Below are 19,531 nucleotides of genomic sequence, written 5' to 3'. Positions count from 1 at the left end.
GAACGAGGCGAGTACTCGCAGGGACGGGTTAGGGTTTAACATTTTACTACCCGCGGGTAGAGCTGGAGCGGGTTCGATGCGGGTTTTTGTTTGGCGGGGTGGGGGCGGGGTCGGGTAGAGCAAAAACCCGTCCCTACCCGCCCCATTGCCGCCCCTAATCATATACAAAGGTTATGAGGAGTGTTAAGGGCCAGAATTTGTGATGTTTAGCTATCAATTCGCCATCATCAATATTTTCAATGGTGTGAGATGACATCTAATGATATAAGATTAATCATTTTTTTTAATGATTAAGTGTTGGCCAAATTTCAACAAAAATACTGGCCTAAACTCTCTAGAGGTTAATTTATGAGGGTCTGAAATAAGTGAAAAGATATTAAAAATGGCATGGTTTGGAGTTTGAAACTTTGAATTATAGCGGTGCACCAAAAATGGAGAAAATGACAAAGAAATAGAAATGATAGGAGTGTGAAGGTGAAAATGTGTCATGTAATGTAAGCATCAATGTGTAATATGTACGTGACTGGCCCTAGCAGTATATATATGACTATGAAACACCAACAGAACGGATATGCATTGTTCTGAAATCTGAACAATGATCATGCCATCAGATTTTTCATTTTACCAAACCCCACCCCCTAACCAGAATAAATTAATAAATAAAAAGTGATAGGCTTGGCAGGTTTTCATGTGATTGCACAATCATAGAGTGTGAAAAGATCGTACCATATTGTTGAGCAAGAGAGATTCATTATGTTCTTTCTCTTTCGCAGACACAGGGACAGATAGGAATGTGCCATTGTATGGTGGGACTCCTCTGATCACAATACAACAAGAACCCAAAAAAAGAAGCTTACCCTTCATTCTCACTTTCCTCACTCACTCTCTTCGTTAAAACCAAAAACAATATATTTATTCAACCACCAAATTACTATATGCTAACTTAACTAGACATCTTGAATTTAAATTTTATGATTATGCAACTATGTTAAAACTTGAAATGAAAATTTGCCACCCAAAATAGCCTCATCCAACTGGAATACGATTGATTGGCTCTAATAACAAAAATAGTAGTTTCAACAAAAATTATCAGTAAAAAAAATATTATGTACACATAAAAATCAGTTATTACATTAATTACATATATTATTTAATTTATTTTAATATATATTTTATACAAAAAAAATAATTTAGTAGCTGACTTTTATATGCGCGATTTATTCATAAAAGAAATGAAAAATCCCAAAATCCAGCTGTAAATGCATGTCCTGTAGTGATGATAGCTAGTGTCTAGTGACTAACATTCTGATGAAATTATTGGGTTTTTGGTGTTTCAAGGTTCTACTTGTCTTATACATTATCCTACTAGAGGTTGTGAGGGTTATTCTAAAATTCTAAAGCTTAGCATGCAGCAATTATTATATAATGTTAGCTTGTTGTTGGGGTAAGGGGGCTCGTCACCCAAAGGGAGAGTGTGTTTCCCTTTTCGGCCTTCCTCCTTTTTCTTGCTTATTATCTGCATTTTCTCATTTGTCTTTCTATGCTCCATCACTTCAAAACTTGCAAAACATTAATATAAATAAAATATATTTTGCTTCCTCTACTTTCTCCTCATCCTTCTTCTCTTTTATTCTCTGAAATCATACCCAACTAACACTCTAGCTTTCTCCACTCCCTCTCATCAAAGGCAAATGGGGTGTGATCATTCTGGTCAAAGACTAAGCTTTCTTAGGTTCTCTCTTCTCTTTCTCATAGTTTCAAGCTGGAGCCACCATGGATTTGTTGCTGAAGGTACATACATACATACATACATACATGCATGCATGCATACATTCACATCACATGAGTATAGTTTTGGAAGCTTGTAATAGAAACCATCTAACCAGCAATTACCTTGTGTTTTTGTTCTTAAAAGGAAGAAAGAGTCTAAAACAGAAGGGTTCTCAACAGGTAGTGAGTGAAGATGATAAGACGATGATGAGAGCACAGATAGGGTCAAGGCCACCAAGGTGTGAGAAAAGGTGCAGGTCATGTGAACACTGTGAGGCTATTCAGGTTCCTACAAATCCACAAGCTAAGAATAATTCAAAGCTTAAAACAATTGCTTATGCAAGTGGTGAAGACAATTCCAACTACAAGCCCATGAGTTGGAAGTGCAAATGTGGCAACCTCATTTTCAACCCCTGATGCTGCCTCATTTTACAATTTAGTAATCAATTTGTCAACTCTGTATATGAATTACACACTGCCAAGTGATTCTTTCTTCTTTTTTTGGAGCCTTTATTTTTGTTTTTATTAGTGTCTTTTTCTCTCTGAGGAAAATCCTGAGGATGCTTATGCTGATCATTCTCCGACATGCACTGTTCTAGTTGGCTTAATGTAATGATTCTGTTGGTTGCTCTAAATTAAGTGAACCTTTTTGTTTGTCATAAGAATCTCAACCTGTTAAGTGTTAAGAACAACATGGTTGTTGTGTTCTGTCCATCATTTCTAACATTTTGGGGTGCTTGTAATTACACATTTTTTTCTTATTTTTACTTTACCTACTCCATTCTTTGCTAAAATATATAAAATATTCGATATATGCATGCCACACAATAATAAAAAAAAATATCTCTTTGTGTGAAGATGATATTTTGAATTATCAGAATATTTGATATATTTATCTGAATATATTTAAATAAATCTCCTAACGATTTATAGTACTATCTTTATATGAAGATAAAGATGTATTTATGAAAATAACCTTGTCAAAAAGAATGGCTAAGGCTAACACATGAAAATATCCATGCCCCTCTTCAGTCTTCACTACTAACATTTTAGTGAGGATGGGGAGAAGACTTAGATACAAGATTTGGGTACAAGTTGAAAAGGATTTCACCAAACATGGCCCCAGGCCCTGTTTGGTTTGCCTCAAGGATCCTACACGTAAGCATGAGAATCGATCTTTTATTTTGTTTTATTTTATTTAAAATGTCATGCTGTAATATCTTATCATAACTTTGGTGCTTTTGATTGTGACATGCTTTGGTCAGTACCTTGTGCTAGAGCCAAAACTTGCAACAAACAAATTACAATCGATGGAAGCAAACAAAATATAAATTGACATGATAACTTTTGATTGTCCTCTTAAATTTGGTTCGCAATATCCCTACCAAAGTGAAAGAGATTGATTACTTATTACTTATTAGAGTTGTCTTGAGCCATTATTAGGTTGCTTCCATTTAGATTTTTCTTCTCCTCTGTCCCTTGCTCCTTAATTGGAGTGAACAATCTAGAATTATAGATGGCTACCTCCAACATCCACAACATTTTTTTAACCAAACTTTACTTTTACATTCTCTATATATATATTTCCACTATTATTAAAGTCAAATTGGACTAATGAATTTAAGTAACAGAATTGTAACTTTTGTGAATGCTTGGAGAAGTGTAATTTTTCTAAATGGATACGTTGCATTTGAGTCTCCATTCTTTGTGCTGCACAACTGGAGCATCACTTTAGATAATGTGTGGTCAAATGGCAATAGGCACTGATAACTAGTCACTGAAGGGATGCAGTGAAACTCCTCGAAGCAACCTAAGACTAGTGATATACATACACGGCCAAATATTTTTTCCAATGTCACAAGAAAAATGCAAATGCCTGCTGTTTATTTTCCAATAACGTGCCGTTGAACTCTCGTGTCCGTGAATACAGGGGAAATGGTTAGTTGGAAGGAAACTATAGTTTTTATTTATTTATTTCTATTTCAATGTGACAACACAATAAACTAGTCACATGATGTAACTCAATTCCCATATTGAACCTGTTGATTGGTATATCAAATAGTGAGGAATGCAGGGTCTCAGCTTCTGTTTTGAGTAAAGTAAGAATATGTGTAGCGTTCACTACTTCCACACATTTCCATTTCTCATTTTTGGTGCTGAAAAGATGGAACACAACGGAAATCTTATACTAAGATGTTTAATAACTTCAAACTTGTGATTTCTATAATTTATTTCTCTCTCCTATGCAAAATATAACTCTGTTAGTTTTGGAACAAAAGAAATAATTTAATAATATACTTCAGAATAACAGGTTTCATGATGTCAATTGAAGTCGGGATTGATTGATTTGCACAGCCAAGCTTTGCATAAATAAGCTGCAAACAGTGTTGTCTTTAAAAAATCCATTTGTCCTGAAGCAAATTTTTAACGCCTCATATTACATGCATAGCTTCTGTACTATGAGCATATAACTCAATGAAAAAGCAGATTGTGAATCTAAATGGTTATACATTACAGCCGTGAGTTATTATGTAGCTATAAATCTGCACATATTTTGAAATCTTAATCTTGGGTTTAGCATACTAAAAGTGACTAGCAGTGATGAAGAGACTTTAAGAAAATGACTAGAGGAAGAAGAGAACCTTTGCGATAAAAGTGGATGGAGATAGAACCAAAACAAGTTATAGTGTGATTTTTTAGACTAAGCGATAAGCAAGAATGGAAACAGAATATATGGATCAGTGAGATTAGATGAAACAACACAATGGATGTCACGTGAGGGAGGAGGGAGAGCCTCCCATGCACATGAATATGAAGTATGAACATGAACATCCTAAACTCAAAAAGAAAAGAAAAGAGAAGAGAAGAGAGATGATACTATAATATAAAGAAAGAAAGAAAGAAAGAAGAGAATGTTTTGTGCAAAGGTGAAGACAGAAACAAAGTGAAAAAGCTTAAAGGGGACCACTGGAAGAAAAGAAAAAAGGGGGTTCAGGATTCTGATTCCAATCCGTCTCCACGTCCATGGGGATGACCCTTCGTCAAGTTTTTTTGTGCTGTAAATATCAGGAACACGGTTGTGAAGTTGCCCCATCCCTGTGGCATGGACAAAATGTACTGCTCTCAACTACACAGCAGTCATACTCTAGTTGCCATCTGATGTTGATGGCCATGGCCATGGGGGCCAGTACCTCACACCACACGATCCTATAACGCCTTTTTGTCAGGGCATTTTCATTTTTTATTCTCATGCATTTTCATTTTTGAATAATACCAACATGGGGCCTGTGATCCTTGCCTGCCAGTGTGACAAGACCCCTTTACTCAATAATTAAGGCCCCCCGCCCGAGATCATCCAAACAACTACTGTCCTAGAAAACTTGCACCTCGTTTTCTATCTCCAATATATATTATGGAGAGAGTTGCTAGCCCACTTCAACATAATTAATTCAGGTGAACGCAATATGTGATACATAAACTACACAGGTTTCAATGACATGGAACCAGAAATATTCACAAGGGGCTTGCTTCGGATAGCAAAGAGCACGCATACATTGGAATGAACTACTAAACTAAGCTGATATAGTTTGGGGCATGTAAAGCACAACAAGTATCCACTAGAAAACATCAAGTATCACATTCAGAAGGCCCAATACAAACCTACTCGGCACAGCAAGATTAATTTATTTTCATAGGGTTGACCCAACAGTCCAAAGTCATGATTCCAACAAGGCAACCTAAGTTTTAAACTAAGTGATTGAAGCACTTGGTAGTCACTGATATCTCAAGCTTGGAGAGAGTAATCTGAATCTGTTAGGAAGATACAGGGTAGATGTGTTAGGAAGGGGTAGATGAAATTGTAAATGTTTCCATTGGTGGTGTTATTGCTTCTCAGTTGTATATGGCTCTCGCTGCATTGGGCTGGGCCTTCCCAGTTCCCAGCCTAACTTCGACCAAAAAAGTTTTAAACAAAGTGATGTCGCAGTCCAACAAAAAAAAAAGTGAAGTCTCAGCCACGAAAACAAGTGAAGGAATTTGGGATGAGGCTCCAAGCTCCTAAAATCAACCATAAAATCAGGGATAAAGCCATAACAGAGTTCAAGAGAAGATTCAAACCCTGACCAAAAAGAAAAACTTCAAACCAATATTCTAGGCACATGAAGATTTGGTTTAGTGGTGGACATGTTGGCCTCTGATGATGTTCACCTGGGTTCCAATTCTTGGAGCTGGTAGACAAGAAGATCCATACATTAAAGCAAGTCAAAGTAGATACTACTGAGTAGTGACAGGCACTGATTAATACACCACACCAACGGGTGCTAGCAATTGCTTCACCAGATCATCTATATATAAACTCCACAAGATGATTGCAGTAGCAGCCTAGCAGGTTCCAGACTGCAGACTCCAATCAAACCACTGTTTAACAAGCTCGCAAAATTCTACTAGCCAAAGTGACTAACTGCAGTAACCTGGTGAGTGTGGCAAATCATGTAATGGCTTGCAGTTTTGAAATGTGGAATTGTAAACCAAGGATAAAACTAACTTGAAACAGCATAACATCCTACTCCTCATCATTATTCCTTCTTGACTGGATTTTGACTTTGGAAAACCTGAATTTGTTTTGGTGTAAAAAGATGCATGCTATGAGCAAAGGTCCTGGAGTCCTCGTTAGAACTGGTATCAATGGTAGAGAGAAGAATATATGATTGCCTATAAAAATTGGGTATTTCTTCTAAAAAAGTACCAAGAACCCTAAATTGAATTATGAGAGTTCAGAGAATCCCCAAGCCCTCAATCTCTCCCCAAAAGACTAACCAAATGGCAAGACCCTACCCTCTTTAAATTATTCCCTCATACTATTTCGTGACTAATTAACTGTAACTATTCCCCTTACTAATGGTATCCTAACAATACTCATTATCATTAAGGACTTCACTCGGGCATAGTTAGTAATAGTTATGTGATATACAACCATAGAAGCCACAACAAAACGGTTAGTTGAACAGAGTAAGAAGTTACCTTCAAAACGAGACATAGCAGACCAAGTTTACTTACTGGAAGCCACAATAAATGGTTTTTATTTTTATTTTTGTTAAACACTTATGGAAGCCACAAGAAACAATTTAGCAGGCCTAATACATTTCTTGTCACATTTGCACTGATTTATTGGTGAATTTGATATAAAACCATGTCTAATCCGACTAGTTAAATTGGTAATGTATTTTTCAATTGAACATATGAATGTAAGGTAAGACTTCAGGCTGATTCTTCTCACTTATGATACATAAATAAAGTAAAAACGGTAGATAAAAGCTGGCATATCACCATATTCAACAACTCAAACAAGAAACAACCAAGCAAATTGAAGGTTGTCGATAGCATACAAACCATATGCTTTATTCAACTATCATTGTCTAGTTCAGTATTCTGAGAGCAAAATGCATTCAATACAAGAAACACAATATGTAGTTGGCATACGTGTTAAGATTAACAATGAACAAAAACAATAAAACAAAACTAGAAAATGGGTATGAGCATAAGTGTTCATTCCAATATGACAAAGTAATATAGGCGTGCCAAGAAATGTAAGCAATCCTAGAAAGGTATTATTATACATAACCATTTAAGAGCATGTTTCATCCTAAATTACCTATTGTGATTCTCGAAACGAGTCTGGAAGGGCGCCAAAAACCTGGGTGATCAACGATTATTTATATGGTTGAGCAGCACACATATTTAGCTATCTCCGAAGGGATGTTATCCAGGTCCAATTCATTCAGCTCGCTATATATGAATCCAATTAAGTCATGAACTTCCCTGATAATCAGTGCTGTGCCCATTGAATCTCTTTGATGTTGATACCTTCCTTCACCATTTCATAAAGTGGACTCATCTCCCTCAACTTCTCCACCTGCTTAACCGTGAGTTCAACCGCCCTATCAATTTCCTTCTCTGTGGTGAACCTACCAATCCCAAACCTAATGGAAGTGTGAGCCATGTCCTCATCCACACCCAATGCTCTCAACACATAAGAAGGCTCCAAGCTTGCACTGGTACAGGCACTGCCACTAGATACAGCAACCTCCTTCAACCCCATAAGAAGACTCTCCCCTTCAACATAAGCGAAGGACAAGTTCAAATTCCCAGCATAGCGCCTCTCCATGCTTCCATTCACCACAACCCCATCAATCCTGTCTCTAATCCCATTAAGCAACCGCTCCTGCAACATGGAAATCCTCTTCTCATCATACTGCATCTCCTTCATTGCCAACTCACAAGCTGCACCCATCCCCACGGCCAAAGGGGTAGGCACAGTCCCACTCCTAATCCCTCTCTCTTGTCCACCACCGTTCATCTGAGGCTCGACACGAATCCTCGGCCGCCTCCTAAGATACAAAGCCCCAACACCTTTAGGTCCATAAATCTTATGTCCACTCAGAGACATCAAACTCACATTCCACTTTTCAACATCAATAGGAATCTTCCCCAAAGCCTGAGCTGCATCAGTGTGAAAAGGAACATTGAATTCCTTGCAAATCTTCCCAATTTCCTCAACAGGTTGAACCACCCCAATCTCGTTATTGACAGCCATCACAGAAACAAGACCGGTATCAGGCCTAATAGCAGCCCTAAGCTTCTCCAAATCAACCAAACCATCAGACTCAACGGGAAGATAAGTGACATGATGTTGTTGGATTCAGTTGCCCCTGAGGTAAACACTATTTCTTTGGGGGAAGCGCCTATAAGGGCCGCAACCTGAGAACGTGCTCGCTCAACAGCCTCATCGGATTCCCAACCGTAGAAGTGTGTTCGAGAGTGAGGGTTTCCGTAGCGAGAAAGGAAGAAGGGGAGCATGGCGTCCAGCACGCGAGGGTCCACCGGTGAGGTCGCTTGCACGTCCAGGTAAAGCGGTCTACCGGAGATTTTCACCCCTTTCATCGTGATTCCCGCGGCGTCTTCATAGGGTTGGGGCGAGTCCGGCGCCGCTGCTGTCGCAGTTGAAAGCGGTTGGCGGCGGAAGAGGATGCGGGCGGATCTTGTGAGGTGGTGACGGAGATTAGAAGCAAGTAGCTTCGAGGTCATTGGATCGGTGAGTCTGAACGTACCTTGCTTACTGGTTTGGTAAAGAAAGAGAGAGAATTTGAAAGGGAAATAGATAGAAACTGAGCAGCGATAAACCTAATTCAGGATTTTGCTTTCAAGGAGGAACAAATGCCCATCATCTCTATCAAACAGTAGCTTGCACCGCTCACAGGCGCGTTGCACATACAACTCCCAAGCCGCGTATTTATTGATAATTGTTGAATATTCTATGTTTATTGTTATTTAAACTATAATATTATATTTTTCAAAACACATTTAACTATTTAAGTTCACTTAAATATAATTACTTGTCCACATATTTAATTTTATTGTATGTATTTTTATTTATTAATATAATAATTATTTAAAATATTGTATATAATCAAAATATTAAAAATAATAAAAATATTTTAATATAAATAAAATATCAAATTTATACTATAATTTATTTTCAAAAAATATAACGTTACTACACCATTATTCTAGTGTTATCCTTGGAACTTTTTAATTTTAATATGGGGAGAGGATTGGTGTATAGAGTTATAAAGGTATATAGTATTTCATCATATAAGAACTACGTAAGATAAATCAGACCTTCTGATTAGAAGTACTGAAAATCTTGGATTCTATTTGTGTACTGGTAAAAAATTTTAAGTCCAATTTGTATACGGATAGAAAATTTTGAATCCAATTTGTGTATTTACAAAATTCTGCTCCACACAAATCAGAATCAAATCGTCTAATTTATGTCCTTCTCTCTCTAATAAAATCAAATAGTCCAATTTCTTTCTACTAAAACAAAAAATTAAACACTGTCATAACTATATATATCTTTCTAATACTCTATAACTCTGCATAACTCACATAACTATATATATCTTCCTAGTAGTTGATGGGGCGAGAGCAAAATTGAAGAAAAGGTGTGAGCGTATGACTTGAACTCTCAGATATGAAGTCTGAGATACACGCGCACATTCCTAACTTTGGGGAATCTGACGGTGGTAGGGTTTTATGGTAAGGTTTATGAGAAGCCACGTGTTTGGTTTTATTCCACCATGGGTTTTGTTCACGTAGTGCTTAAATTAAATTAAATGGCGGTGCTCCTAAAATTTTCAAAAGACGGCGTCGTTTTACCTTTTTCATTTTCTCTCTCTTTTTGAGTTTTGATGGACTACTTTTGAAGTTAGTGGGGAAAAACAGTTAAAAATAAACTAAACTAGTTTCAACTTGCAAGGCTATAAATAAATAAGTGAGTGTGAGGCCTTGTTGCCATTGCCATTACCATCTCTGCAAATAGATCTTGTCCACACTACATCGGTATCAGATCCAAAAGCATTCAATTCATCTGAGGGAAACTCCAAAAGCCTCTTTCTTATAGGTAAGTATGTGTCTCTGTCTTTCTGTGATTTATTATGGTTTCTGTTGTTATTGTGAAGCTTCTTCAGTTTGCCATTTCTTTTCCATAAACAAGTTTAGATCTCTGTGAATGTCTTAAACTTTGAGCATGCCTTCCTTTAGCATTTCATTATGTGAGTCTCTCGCTCAATTCAATATTCATATATACTGCTGTATTATGATTTCTCGAACTGAGTTGGCTCCTCAATAAGCACATGCTGCTCTTTCCATTGTTCTCTGCTACTGATTTCAGATTTGAACTTTAAATCATGAATTGATATATCCAATTCTTACACTGGTAAATGTTCTAACCTCGCGTATGTGATCTTGATTTTGGTAGTAAAATATCTTTTTTACATGTAAGCTTAAGCTATTTGTAGTTGTAGATCGGCCTGCATACTATATTCTAAATGTAAATCTTTTAATTTGTTGTTACTCTTGGTTCGTTCTAATCAGTTATTTTCTTCACCTCTGATCAGGCTTCCGAGAAAATATTAAAGAAGGTGAAATTTGGAAGCTCGTCATTCAGGACTATTCGGCATGTTCAGGTCATCTCAGAGGAGCCCGAGATCCAAGGGCTTCAAGGTGAAGCATGCTGTACAAATATGTGTTGTGCTAGCCCTTTGCATCTGGCTGGTTTATCAATTCGGACCCAGCCGCCACAAGGAAGCATCTATTAGCACTGAGGTTGTCAAGTTAGGGAGGAAGGACCTCACCCCTAATGTGGAGCAACCTTCTGTTGTAGATGCAAGGCATAGAGAGGAAGAGGATGAAGAAATCAAGCATGAAGAGCAAAAAAAACCAGATGATGTTAATGGTGTGGAAGATGAAAGCATGAAGCAGAATAACAATGAAGACAATTTTGAGCACGCACAGGATTCAGCAGATCAAGGGACTGAAGAGAGATCCGAAAATGCTATGATGGAAAAGGAAAATGAGGATCATGACGATAAGGTAAACAAGGAGAGTGATACTGAAACGAAGGAGAGTGAGGGTAACAAAACTGAGGGGGAGGACAAAGAAAATAGAGAGAACAATGAGCAAGAGAAAGAAGAGAACAAAACTGAAGGAGAGGACAAAGAAAGTGGAGAGAAGAGTGAGGAAAAGAATCAACAAGAGAATGAAGATAATAAAACTGAGGCGGAGGACAAAGAAAATGGAGGGAAAAGTGAGGAAAAGAATCAGCAAGGGAATGAAGATAGCAAAACTGAGGCGGAGGACAAAGTAAATGCAGAGAAAAGTGAGGAAAAGAATCAGCAAGAGAGCAACGATAACAAAACTGAGGGAGAGGGCAAAGAAAGTGGAGAGAAGAATGAGGAACAGAATCAACAAGGAAATGAAGAGACAAAGACAGACAATAAGGAGAATGAAGATACCAACCAAGACAGAAGTGAAGCTAAAGAACAGGGGGAGCAAAATGGAGAGAAAGATAGCAAAGAAGAAGACAAGCAGGAAAGCAAAGCAACAGAAAATGAAAAAGAGAATGAAAAGATTGAGGAGGTGGCTTCATCTGAAGGTAGGCTGCAAGATGGGGATATTGCCTCCACTGCTGAAAACAAAGAAAACAATGAGTCAGTCCCAAATGTAACAGAATCAGTGAATGACTCTACTGTTACAACAACCAACCAAGAAAACAGTAGCGAGAATCAGGCTGAGACAGAAAATGATTCACAGAAGAGTTCCAATACTGCTGGGTCAGATGAGCAGCAGCAGAATAATCCCTCAGGAGACAATGCAAACACCGAGGTGGAGGAAACCAGCCAGACGAAAACCGAAGATTCTAAGTCAGATGCGTCAAGGCAACAAGCTGATTCCGCTTCAACAGATTCATCAGGAACTCATGAGACCAATGCGGCTAACGGCGAATACAAGGACACCTCCGGAAGTTCTGCTGAGGGTGAAAACCACGGCAACAATTCCAGCCAAGAAGGGGTAACTGTGAACAAAGATGCTGGCCAAAACCAAGAGGTTCAGCTCACTTCCACTGATGCTTCATCCGAAGAGAAAAAGGATGAATCCTCCAGGTCAGAGAATGGCGCAGAGTCCGGGGAGAATGACAACACCAGTTCTGCTCAGACCAACACGAACGGTGATGACGGAAGTGCTAATGACAACACAAATACTAACCAAACTAACTCCTCCGAACAAAACACAGAAGGATCAACAAATTCCGAAAGTAGTAACAATGCTGGGCAGAATAACTCAGATGGCAATGAAAACGGAGGTGATAGTCATGATGTGCCAGTAAATACTTCTGATTCTTCCAGTTCTGAGAAGAAAGACGCATCCTCTGAGAATAATAGTGCTGACGGAATCAAGGTTGAGAATGAAAACAATGTTGAGAAGAAGAGTGAAAATGAAGAAGGAACTCAACAGGAATCAGGGGAATCACAAAAAGAGAAAGATGAGTCAGCAAACACAGATGATCATGGCAACTCTCAGCAGAATGATCAAGGCAACTCTGATTCTTCAAACTCTCAGAGCGCGGCATAGATATGGGAACCATTCCAGGAACAAATACAGAAAATAAGGGAGGTATGATGTCACTGCTGCAAAATGGTAATTTAAATAAATGAATTGTATCCTCTGCTTTCTTCTTGTAATCCTAGTAATTCTTTTGATTTCCTTACGTGACCAATATGTATCAAATTTTTGTTTTCTATATTTGATCATTGCTAATTGCAATTTGCATTGGCAAGATTGTCCACAGAAGATATCAATTTGCTTTATTTCTGCTGCTTTAAAATATGTAGTCTATGAGTATGAACTCATTCAGCCCTTTTCACCTTACAAAAAGGAAACACTAAACAACATTCTTATCTCACTAGGCATTGGTATTTCTATTACTAGACAGCGATCTTAAACCCGAAGTAACAACAACCAGTGACTTTATGAATGGGTCCGAGCCTAATTGGTATTGAAGACTAGCACATAGCAACTAGCAAGATATTATCTCTAAGTAGAACAAAAAAGATGTGACAGGATTTTTCTTTCAACTTAATCTTTTTCACTTGAAAATTAAACCAAACATACCCGAATTTGATTGTAAAGACCACTTAATAGCTTAGACAGTTGGCCTTTCACTACCTTGATGGCTACTCGGCAGCTAACATAACATAAAACGACAATTTAGCTATAATAGCTAATGCAGGCTAAAACGGCAAGTCGCTTTCTCAACATCTTATACTTTCACGAAGAAAATTCATTTGTGCATTGTTCCGGTCAGATTTTTTTATAAACTTTTTTTGTTATATCATTTACATTATACTTTAAGTACTTCCAAAATATTAACAGATTCATTGAAGAAGCTAAAATTGAGGCAGAATGAATTGACCAAGTATTGAGAGAAAAAGTACAAAGCATGGTACCCGTTTTATTATGTTTCAATTTCAACAAATTAAACCAAACAAATTGAATTAAATAAGAAAGACCATATAGTCAAGTGCTAGTTGTAGATAACAGTTCCATAAAATAATACGAAACTACCATCATCAGTGTTTTCCTTGAAACGTTGACAAAGGAAATAGGCTATTGCCTGCTGCCTCCAAATACCTCACTCAGTTATCAAAATCCAATAATCGAATGCTCCTCCTAGTGGTGGTCCTTAACCTCGAAAAGCCCATTTGGACCTGTTTATCACAGAAGAATCACTTCTACAATAAGAAACTATAGATAATTGAATGATCCTATTCTATTGTTCAAAACATCACATGCACACAACTGGCTAAACTTCAATCAACGGTAACAAAAGCATAAAAGTGTACCGAAAGGCATTGAAACATGATGATCTCTCAAAGTTCCATATGTCAATCACATCTAAATCTAAGTGAATAATAATATGATAACTTCGACTTATATTCAATTTGAAGACTCAAATTGACCCCTAAAATTACAATTGACTCAATTTAGTCTCCAAAATTTACAATAGTAACTCACGTTAGTCCCTGAGCTGATTCCTGTAAATGGCGTGTTGATTTTGCATGTTAACTTGTTAAGATTTGGACTCCTCACTTAGATTCTATGTGACTAAGACCTACTAGACCTCCTAGAAGTTTGATTGGCTCCACAACATCCTCGTGAAGACAAAAATAACAAGTTCAATTTAAAAATTTTGCGGCTTTGGATGCAACAATCAAGGTTTTGAAACTCTGATAAATCTTGATCATATAGAACCTGGGTGAGAAATCCAAATCACAACAAATTAATGTACCAAATCAACACCATTAACGGAGATTAGCTCAAGGCTTAATGTGAGTTACGATTATAACTTTCGAGGTCCAATTTGAGTCCATTGAAATTTTAAGAGTCAAATTAAATTCGATTTCAAATTTTAGTGGTCAAATTGAGTATTAACTCGATAACTTCACATTATTATATGCAGCTTTCTTCTTTGCTCTACATCTGATTGAGAAGGCTGCTTTTACGTTTCATGAATATTAAATTTCTTAAAAGAAGAGCTACAATTTTATGATAAAAAGGAAAGACTTTTTGCAGAAGTTGCTGAACAAAGTCCAATTGCCAAAATTAAACAATTCCAAATTCCAATAAATGATTTTGGCGGAAGTTGCTTAGAGAACATATATACATAGACACACGGATTAAAGCATTCTATGAGAGAGATATACCCCATGGAAATTCCTTGTTGCGGATATGCAAATATGGGTATGGCTGCATAAGAAAAGAGAATAAAGAAATTAGAGATAGAAAGAAATGGATATTCTTATGATGAATGTGTTAAAACAAATTTTGAGATGTAACTAACAAGCTAATAAAAACAAATAATAGAATGCAGTAAACGTAAATTTTCAGACAAACCATACACAGACTTTGACCTAAAATTGAGATTTATTATAATCATCATAGATAAGAAAACGTCTTTATCCTTCAAAAACTTAAACTCCTAGACCATAAGCCGTCTTGATTTTCAATCTTATGGTCAATTTCTTAATAGAAAGTAGAACTCAATAAGAAACACAAATATCACCCTTTTGGATTTTAGTACAATGAAACAATATGATCATGGTATGTCGTATAATTTCAGAGGGTGACTGAACTCATGCCAAATTGAACTTAACACTCATAAAAAAACAGGTAATAACATGTGATGAGTGGAAAGCAAAAACTTACAGGAGGTTCTTCATGGTGCGGGTGGCCTTTTGAAAGAATATAAAAAGCTAAACCTGAGCATGTAGCCATGCCGAGATACGTAATCTTCTCCCACTTGGCCGTCTCATCTGAAACAAATCACAGCAGAAAAATAATAACCAAAGCAAATCATTTTAACGAAAAAAGAAAATATAATTCATAGAAATTATTCATGAGAGCTAAATTGGATTTGGACTGAAAACTATATAATATTGTGCCTATTTTGTAAGGTGAACGTTACATTGATTCTGCAGTCTAAAATGTTATTATATAAAAGCACGTTGAAGTTAGGTTAGCTTCAGTATCGAATTGAGCAACAGAATAAATACAATGTAATTTCCACAAGGAGAGTAAATAAAATGTTCTGGCGATCCAGATTTGAGAGAACAAAAGGAGATGCATGCAGAAACTAAAACCGGACGCACGAGAAGATTACAGGAACGTATAAACAATCCAATCTTATTGTTGAGAGAAAGAGAGAGAGAACAAACATGCATCATCGTGATGAGGAGAAGATGCGAAGTTTCGCTTGGGAGGGGGTGTGGCACGAGGGCTTCCTCGTAAGGCAGTTCTAAGAGTGGACCGCGCGAGGGTGCTTGCCATTGCTCAATCAATGCCAATGTTACCGAAACAGAAATCTTGTTATGCGTTTTAAACTTGTCAGTAATGGAGGCCGTAGGAACAGGGAAAGCCCTGTAAATAGGGACAAAGTTTCAGAGCAGAATACGTCAAATAAGGATTGCATTTTTATCTTATCGTTATAAACATTTTCGATTTTTTTTTATTTTTAAGTTAAATTTAAGTTTATTAAAAATAATTGAACACGCATCCAGCATATTATTTCCTAATTCCTGTATCTACTTACATCATTTCCTAATCTCAATGCCTTCTTTGAGAGAGGAAAAAAAAAGTAAAATTTAAATTTTGAGAAAAATTTTAATATACAGTATATCTAATATTCTAATGACAGTGAAAATAATTATTTTTTATATTAATTGTTTAAATAATTATCTAAAAAATATGATTACTTAATTGTGTAAAATATTTTATAATGTTAATACATTAAAATTAAACTCCATATATATATATATATATAAAGTCTAAAAGTCACACAATCGAAGCTGCTTCATCGCAGGATCAACACACTGCAACGCATGATTTAGCAATCACAAAATAGACAACAATTTTAGCTAAGAGCCACATTCAAATCATTAGAGTTTAGTACCGGAACAGACCAAGCCCAATAGATTGGACAACTACGTAAACAAGAGCATACAAAGATTAAAAGACAAAGGTAACAAAACAAGACTCCATTGAGAAAAGAAATTAATTGAACTTCAAATTCCAAATCAATAGTCCTCTCCATCTTCTCCTTCATCGTCTTCTGCAGCCTCTGCACCAACCTCCTCATAGTCCTTCTCAAGAGCAGCAAGATCTTCACGAGCCTCAGAGAACTCACCCTCCTCCATCCCCTCACCAACGTACCAGTGAACAAAGGCCCTCTTCGCATACATAAGATCAAATTTGTGGTCAATGCGGGAGAAAACCTCAGCAACACTGGTGGAGTTTGAGATCATGCAAACAGCCCTCTGCACCTTGGCAAGATCACCTCCTGGAACAACAGTTGGAGGTTGATAGTTGATTCCGCACTTGAATCCAGTGGGACACCAGTCAACAAATTGAATAGTGCGCTTGGTCTTAATAGTTGCCACAGCTGCATTGACATCTTTAGGCACCACATCACCTCTGTACATGAGACAGCAAGCCATATATTTTCCATGGCGTGGATCACATTTTGCCATCATAGAAGATGGCTCGAATGCACTATTGGTGATTTCTGCAACTGATAGCTGCTCATGGTATGCCTTCTCGGCTGAAATCACAGGTGCATATGATGAAAGCATAAAGTGGATCCTGGGGTATGGAACCAAATTAGTCTGGAATTCAGTAACATCAACATTCAAGGCACCATCAAACCTCAAAGAAGCAGTCAGTGATGATATCACCTGAAAATATTATTAATATAAAGAGAAAGTCAGAGTATGATCTCATTTAAATAACCAATTAAGCGGAATTTCTTCAAATGTGTTAACAACATCATACTTGAGAAACTAGGCGATTAAGGTTTGTGTAGGTTGGTCGTTCAATGTCAAGAGAACGCCTGCAAATATCATAGATTGCTTCGTTGTCAAGCAGCACAGCAACATCAGTATGCTCCAAAAGGGAATGGGTTGAAAGGACACTGTTGTAGGGCTCAACAACAGATGTCGAAACCTGTGGGGAGGGATACACAGTGAAACCAAGCTTGGACTTCTTGCCATAGTCCACTGAAAGCCTCTCTAGAAGAAGGGATCCAAGACCTGAACCTGTACCCCCACCCACAGCATTCATCACAAGGAAACCTTGGAGACCAGTGCAGTTGTCTGCAAGCTTTCTGATACGGTCCAAGCACAGATCAACAATCTCTTTCCCAACTGAATTTAAAAAGACAATGGTATTAGCATGAAACTAGATTTAAATACAGAAAATGCACAGGTTGTTGAGGCATTACTGGTATAGTGGCCACGAGCAAAGTTGTTTGCTGCATCCTCCTTTCCGCTAATGAGCTGCTCAGGATGGAACAGTTGGCGGTATGTGCCAGTCCTCACTTCATCAATGACTGTGGGCTCAAGATCTACAAAAACTGCACGAGGTACATGTTTTCCAGCTCCAGTTTCGCTGAAGAAGGTGTTGAAAGCATCATCACCTCCCCCAACAGTCTTATCACTCGGCATCTGGCCATCAGGCTAAAAGACCACACAAAAAAATGATCAAGATCCAATTAATTTAAAAGAAAACATGAGGATAGAAATTAATTGTTCCCAGTATTCAAAGAAAAACAATGCTGATAGAATCTTCGTGTTAGCACGGCACGTCGAGACCAAGTGACTAACTATACAACCACTCATATTCTAATTGAAGAATGTTAACAAGTTATGGATGTTTTATTTATTTAGATCAAAGTGGATCCAGATCCACTACATTTTTGTCAATAACCAATACATAATTCATTGATATAGTAAAGGCAATACTCTTGTACTCCTAAGTAGAGCAATATTTCAAAAAATTGTGGCAAACGTAGCAGAAATCCAGGCCTTGTTAAATTTACATTCCAGATCTATCTACTAAAAACAGCACTACTAAACGCATTATTTGAGAAACAAAATTATATACTCTAGATCTACACTGTAAAATTAGTTATACTCGGCAAGATTAAAGAATATTCAAATGTCTTAAATCTTGACTTGAAGTTTGAAAGATCTAGATGGAAGAAAGAAACAAATGACAGCAAATGTTGAAGATCCAGCGATCCACGCAAAATACAGTGAAAGTAAACCCATAGCGATCTATGAACTATGAAGTAAGGAAGCAAAAGACAAAAACAGTGAAGGAAAATGGTGGCATGGTTATGGAGGAAAATACCTGAATGCCGTGTTCGAGGCAGTAGAGCTCCCAGCAAGCATTTCCGACCTGGATACCGGCCTGACCAATGTGGATCGAAATGCACTCTCTCATTTTCGCAGTTGAATCACACAACGAATAAGGAGATCTAAATCTAAATCTAAGTCGAAGGGAGAAGAAGAGCGGCGTGTATTAAGACGCCTCTCTGTTGCTGAAAGTGTGCTTGAGGCTCTTGGGGTTCTCTCTTTTTATATAGCGGTTGGGGAAGAGTGCCGTCCCTGTGACTGTGAGGCATATTTTCATTTTAAAATAATTTAACCGCGGTTAACGTTTTTTGAATTTCTTCTCATTACACCGGGGTTACCTTTGTGCCGCTAGTACTGACCCAAGTTTATATTGGGCTGCTTTTGCTGCTTTGCCATCTGACCATTAGGTAGCGATTTGGTGGAGAGACAGAGACAGAAAGACTGAGACTGAGAGACAGAGACTGAGAGATAGGGATTGAAACAAATCTCAGTATTCTGTTTGGTGCAAAATGGGAGACAGGAATTGAAACAAGAATGAAACTCTAATTTAATTTACACAAAGGGTAAAATTGGAATTAATTAATTGAAATGAAAGTATTTAAGGTATAAAATGTTATTAAAGTTTCAGTTTCTATCTCTAAAAATTTCAGTCCCCTGTGTCCCTACTTTTT

At 37.4% G+C, this 19,531-nt stretch overlaps 5 protein-coding genes across 5 annotated transcripts; 2 read left to right on the top strand and 3 right to left on the bottom strand.

The window, feature by feature from the left end:
* Positions 1-1,484: 1,484 nt before the first annotated feature.
* Positions 1,485-2,318, top strand: LOC107487557 (EPIDERMAL PATTERNING FACTOR-like protein 2). Its single transcript, XM_016108214.3, has 2 exons — positions 1,485-1,791; positions 1,916-2,318. Exons 1-2 carry the CDS (start codon positions 1,692-1,694, stop codon positions 2,185-2,187), a joined length of 372 nt encoding a protein of 123 aa, XP_015963700.1. The 5' UTR covers positions 1,485-1,691; the 3' UTR covers positions 2,188-2,318.
* A 4,814-nt stretch (positions 2,319-7,132) lies between these two features.
* On the bottom strand, positions 7,133-9,019 carry LOC107487608 (cysteine desulfurase, mitochondrial). The gene is given in 2 exon segments (XM_016108275.3): positions 7,133-8,454; positions 8,457-9,019. Coding segments are annotated over 2 exon segments (1,257 nt in total). The 5' UTR covers positions 8,854-9,019; the 3' UTR covers positions 7,133-7,594.
* Positions 9,020-10,079: 1,060 nt separating this feature from the next.
* Positions 10,080-13,072, top strand: LOC107487607 (uncharacterized). The gene is made up of 2 exons (XM_016108273.3): positions 10,080-10,231; positions 10,728-13,072. The coding sequence occupies exon 2, from the start codon at positions 10,789-10,791 to the stop codon at positions 12,739-12,741; it is 1,953 nt and encodes a 650-aa protein (XP_015963759.1). The 5' UTR covers positions 10,080-10,231; positions 10,728-10,788; the 3' UTR covers positions 12,742-13,072.
* A 541-nt stretch (positions 13,073-13,613) lies between these two features.
* LOC107487556 (cytochrome c oxidase subunit 6a, mitochondrial) lies at positions 13,614-16,083 on the bottom strand. The gene is made up of 4 exons (XM_016108213.3): positions 15,885-16,083; positions 15,376-15,482; positions 14,874-14,916; positions 13,614-13,877 (listed from the first exon to the last, which is right to left on the bottom strand). The coding sequence occupies exons 1-4, from the start codon at positions 15,994-15,996 to the stop codon at positions 13,840-13,842; spliced, it is 300 nt and encodes a 99-aa protein (XP_015963699.1). The 5' UTR covers positions 15,997-16,083; the 3' UTR covers positions 13,614-13,839.
* Positions 16,084-16,551: 468 nt separating this feature from the next.
* LOC107487606 (tubulin alpha-2 chain) lies at positions 16,552-19,070 on the bottom strand. The gene is made up of 4 exons (XM_016108272.3): positions 18,856-19,070; positions 17,945-18,179; positions 17,497-17,867; positions 16,552-17,399 (listed from the first exon to the last, which is right to left on the bottom strand). The coding sequence occupies exons 1-4, from the start codon at positions 18,946-18,948 to the stop codon at positions 16,743-16,745; spliced, it is 1,356 nt and encodes a 451-aa protein (XP_015963758.1). The 5' UTR covers positions 18,949-19,070; the 3' UTR covers positions 16,552-16,742.
* Between the last annotated feature and the right edge of the window lie 461 nt (positions 19,071-19,531).

Source organism: Arachis duranensis, chromosome 5 (assembly GCF_000817695.3).
Source record: "Arachis duranensis cultivar V14167 chromosome 5, aradu.V14167.gnm2.J7QH, whole genome shotgun sequence".
Classification (NCBI taxonomy): domain Eukaryota; kingdom Viridiplantae; phylum Streptophyta; class Magnoliopsida; order Fabales; family Fabaceae; genus Arachis; species Arachis duranensis.
The sequence above is the reverse complement of the archived record's forward strand: the minus strand, read 5'-3'. Positions and strand labels throughout refer to the sequence as shown.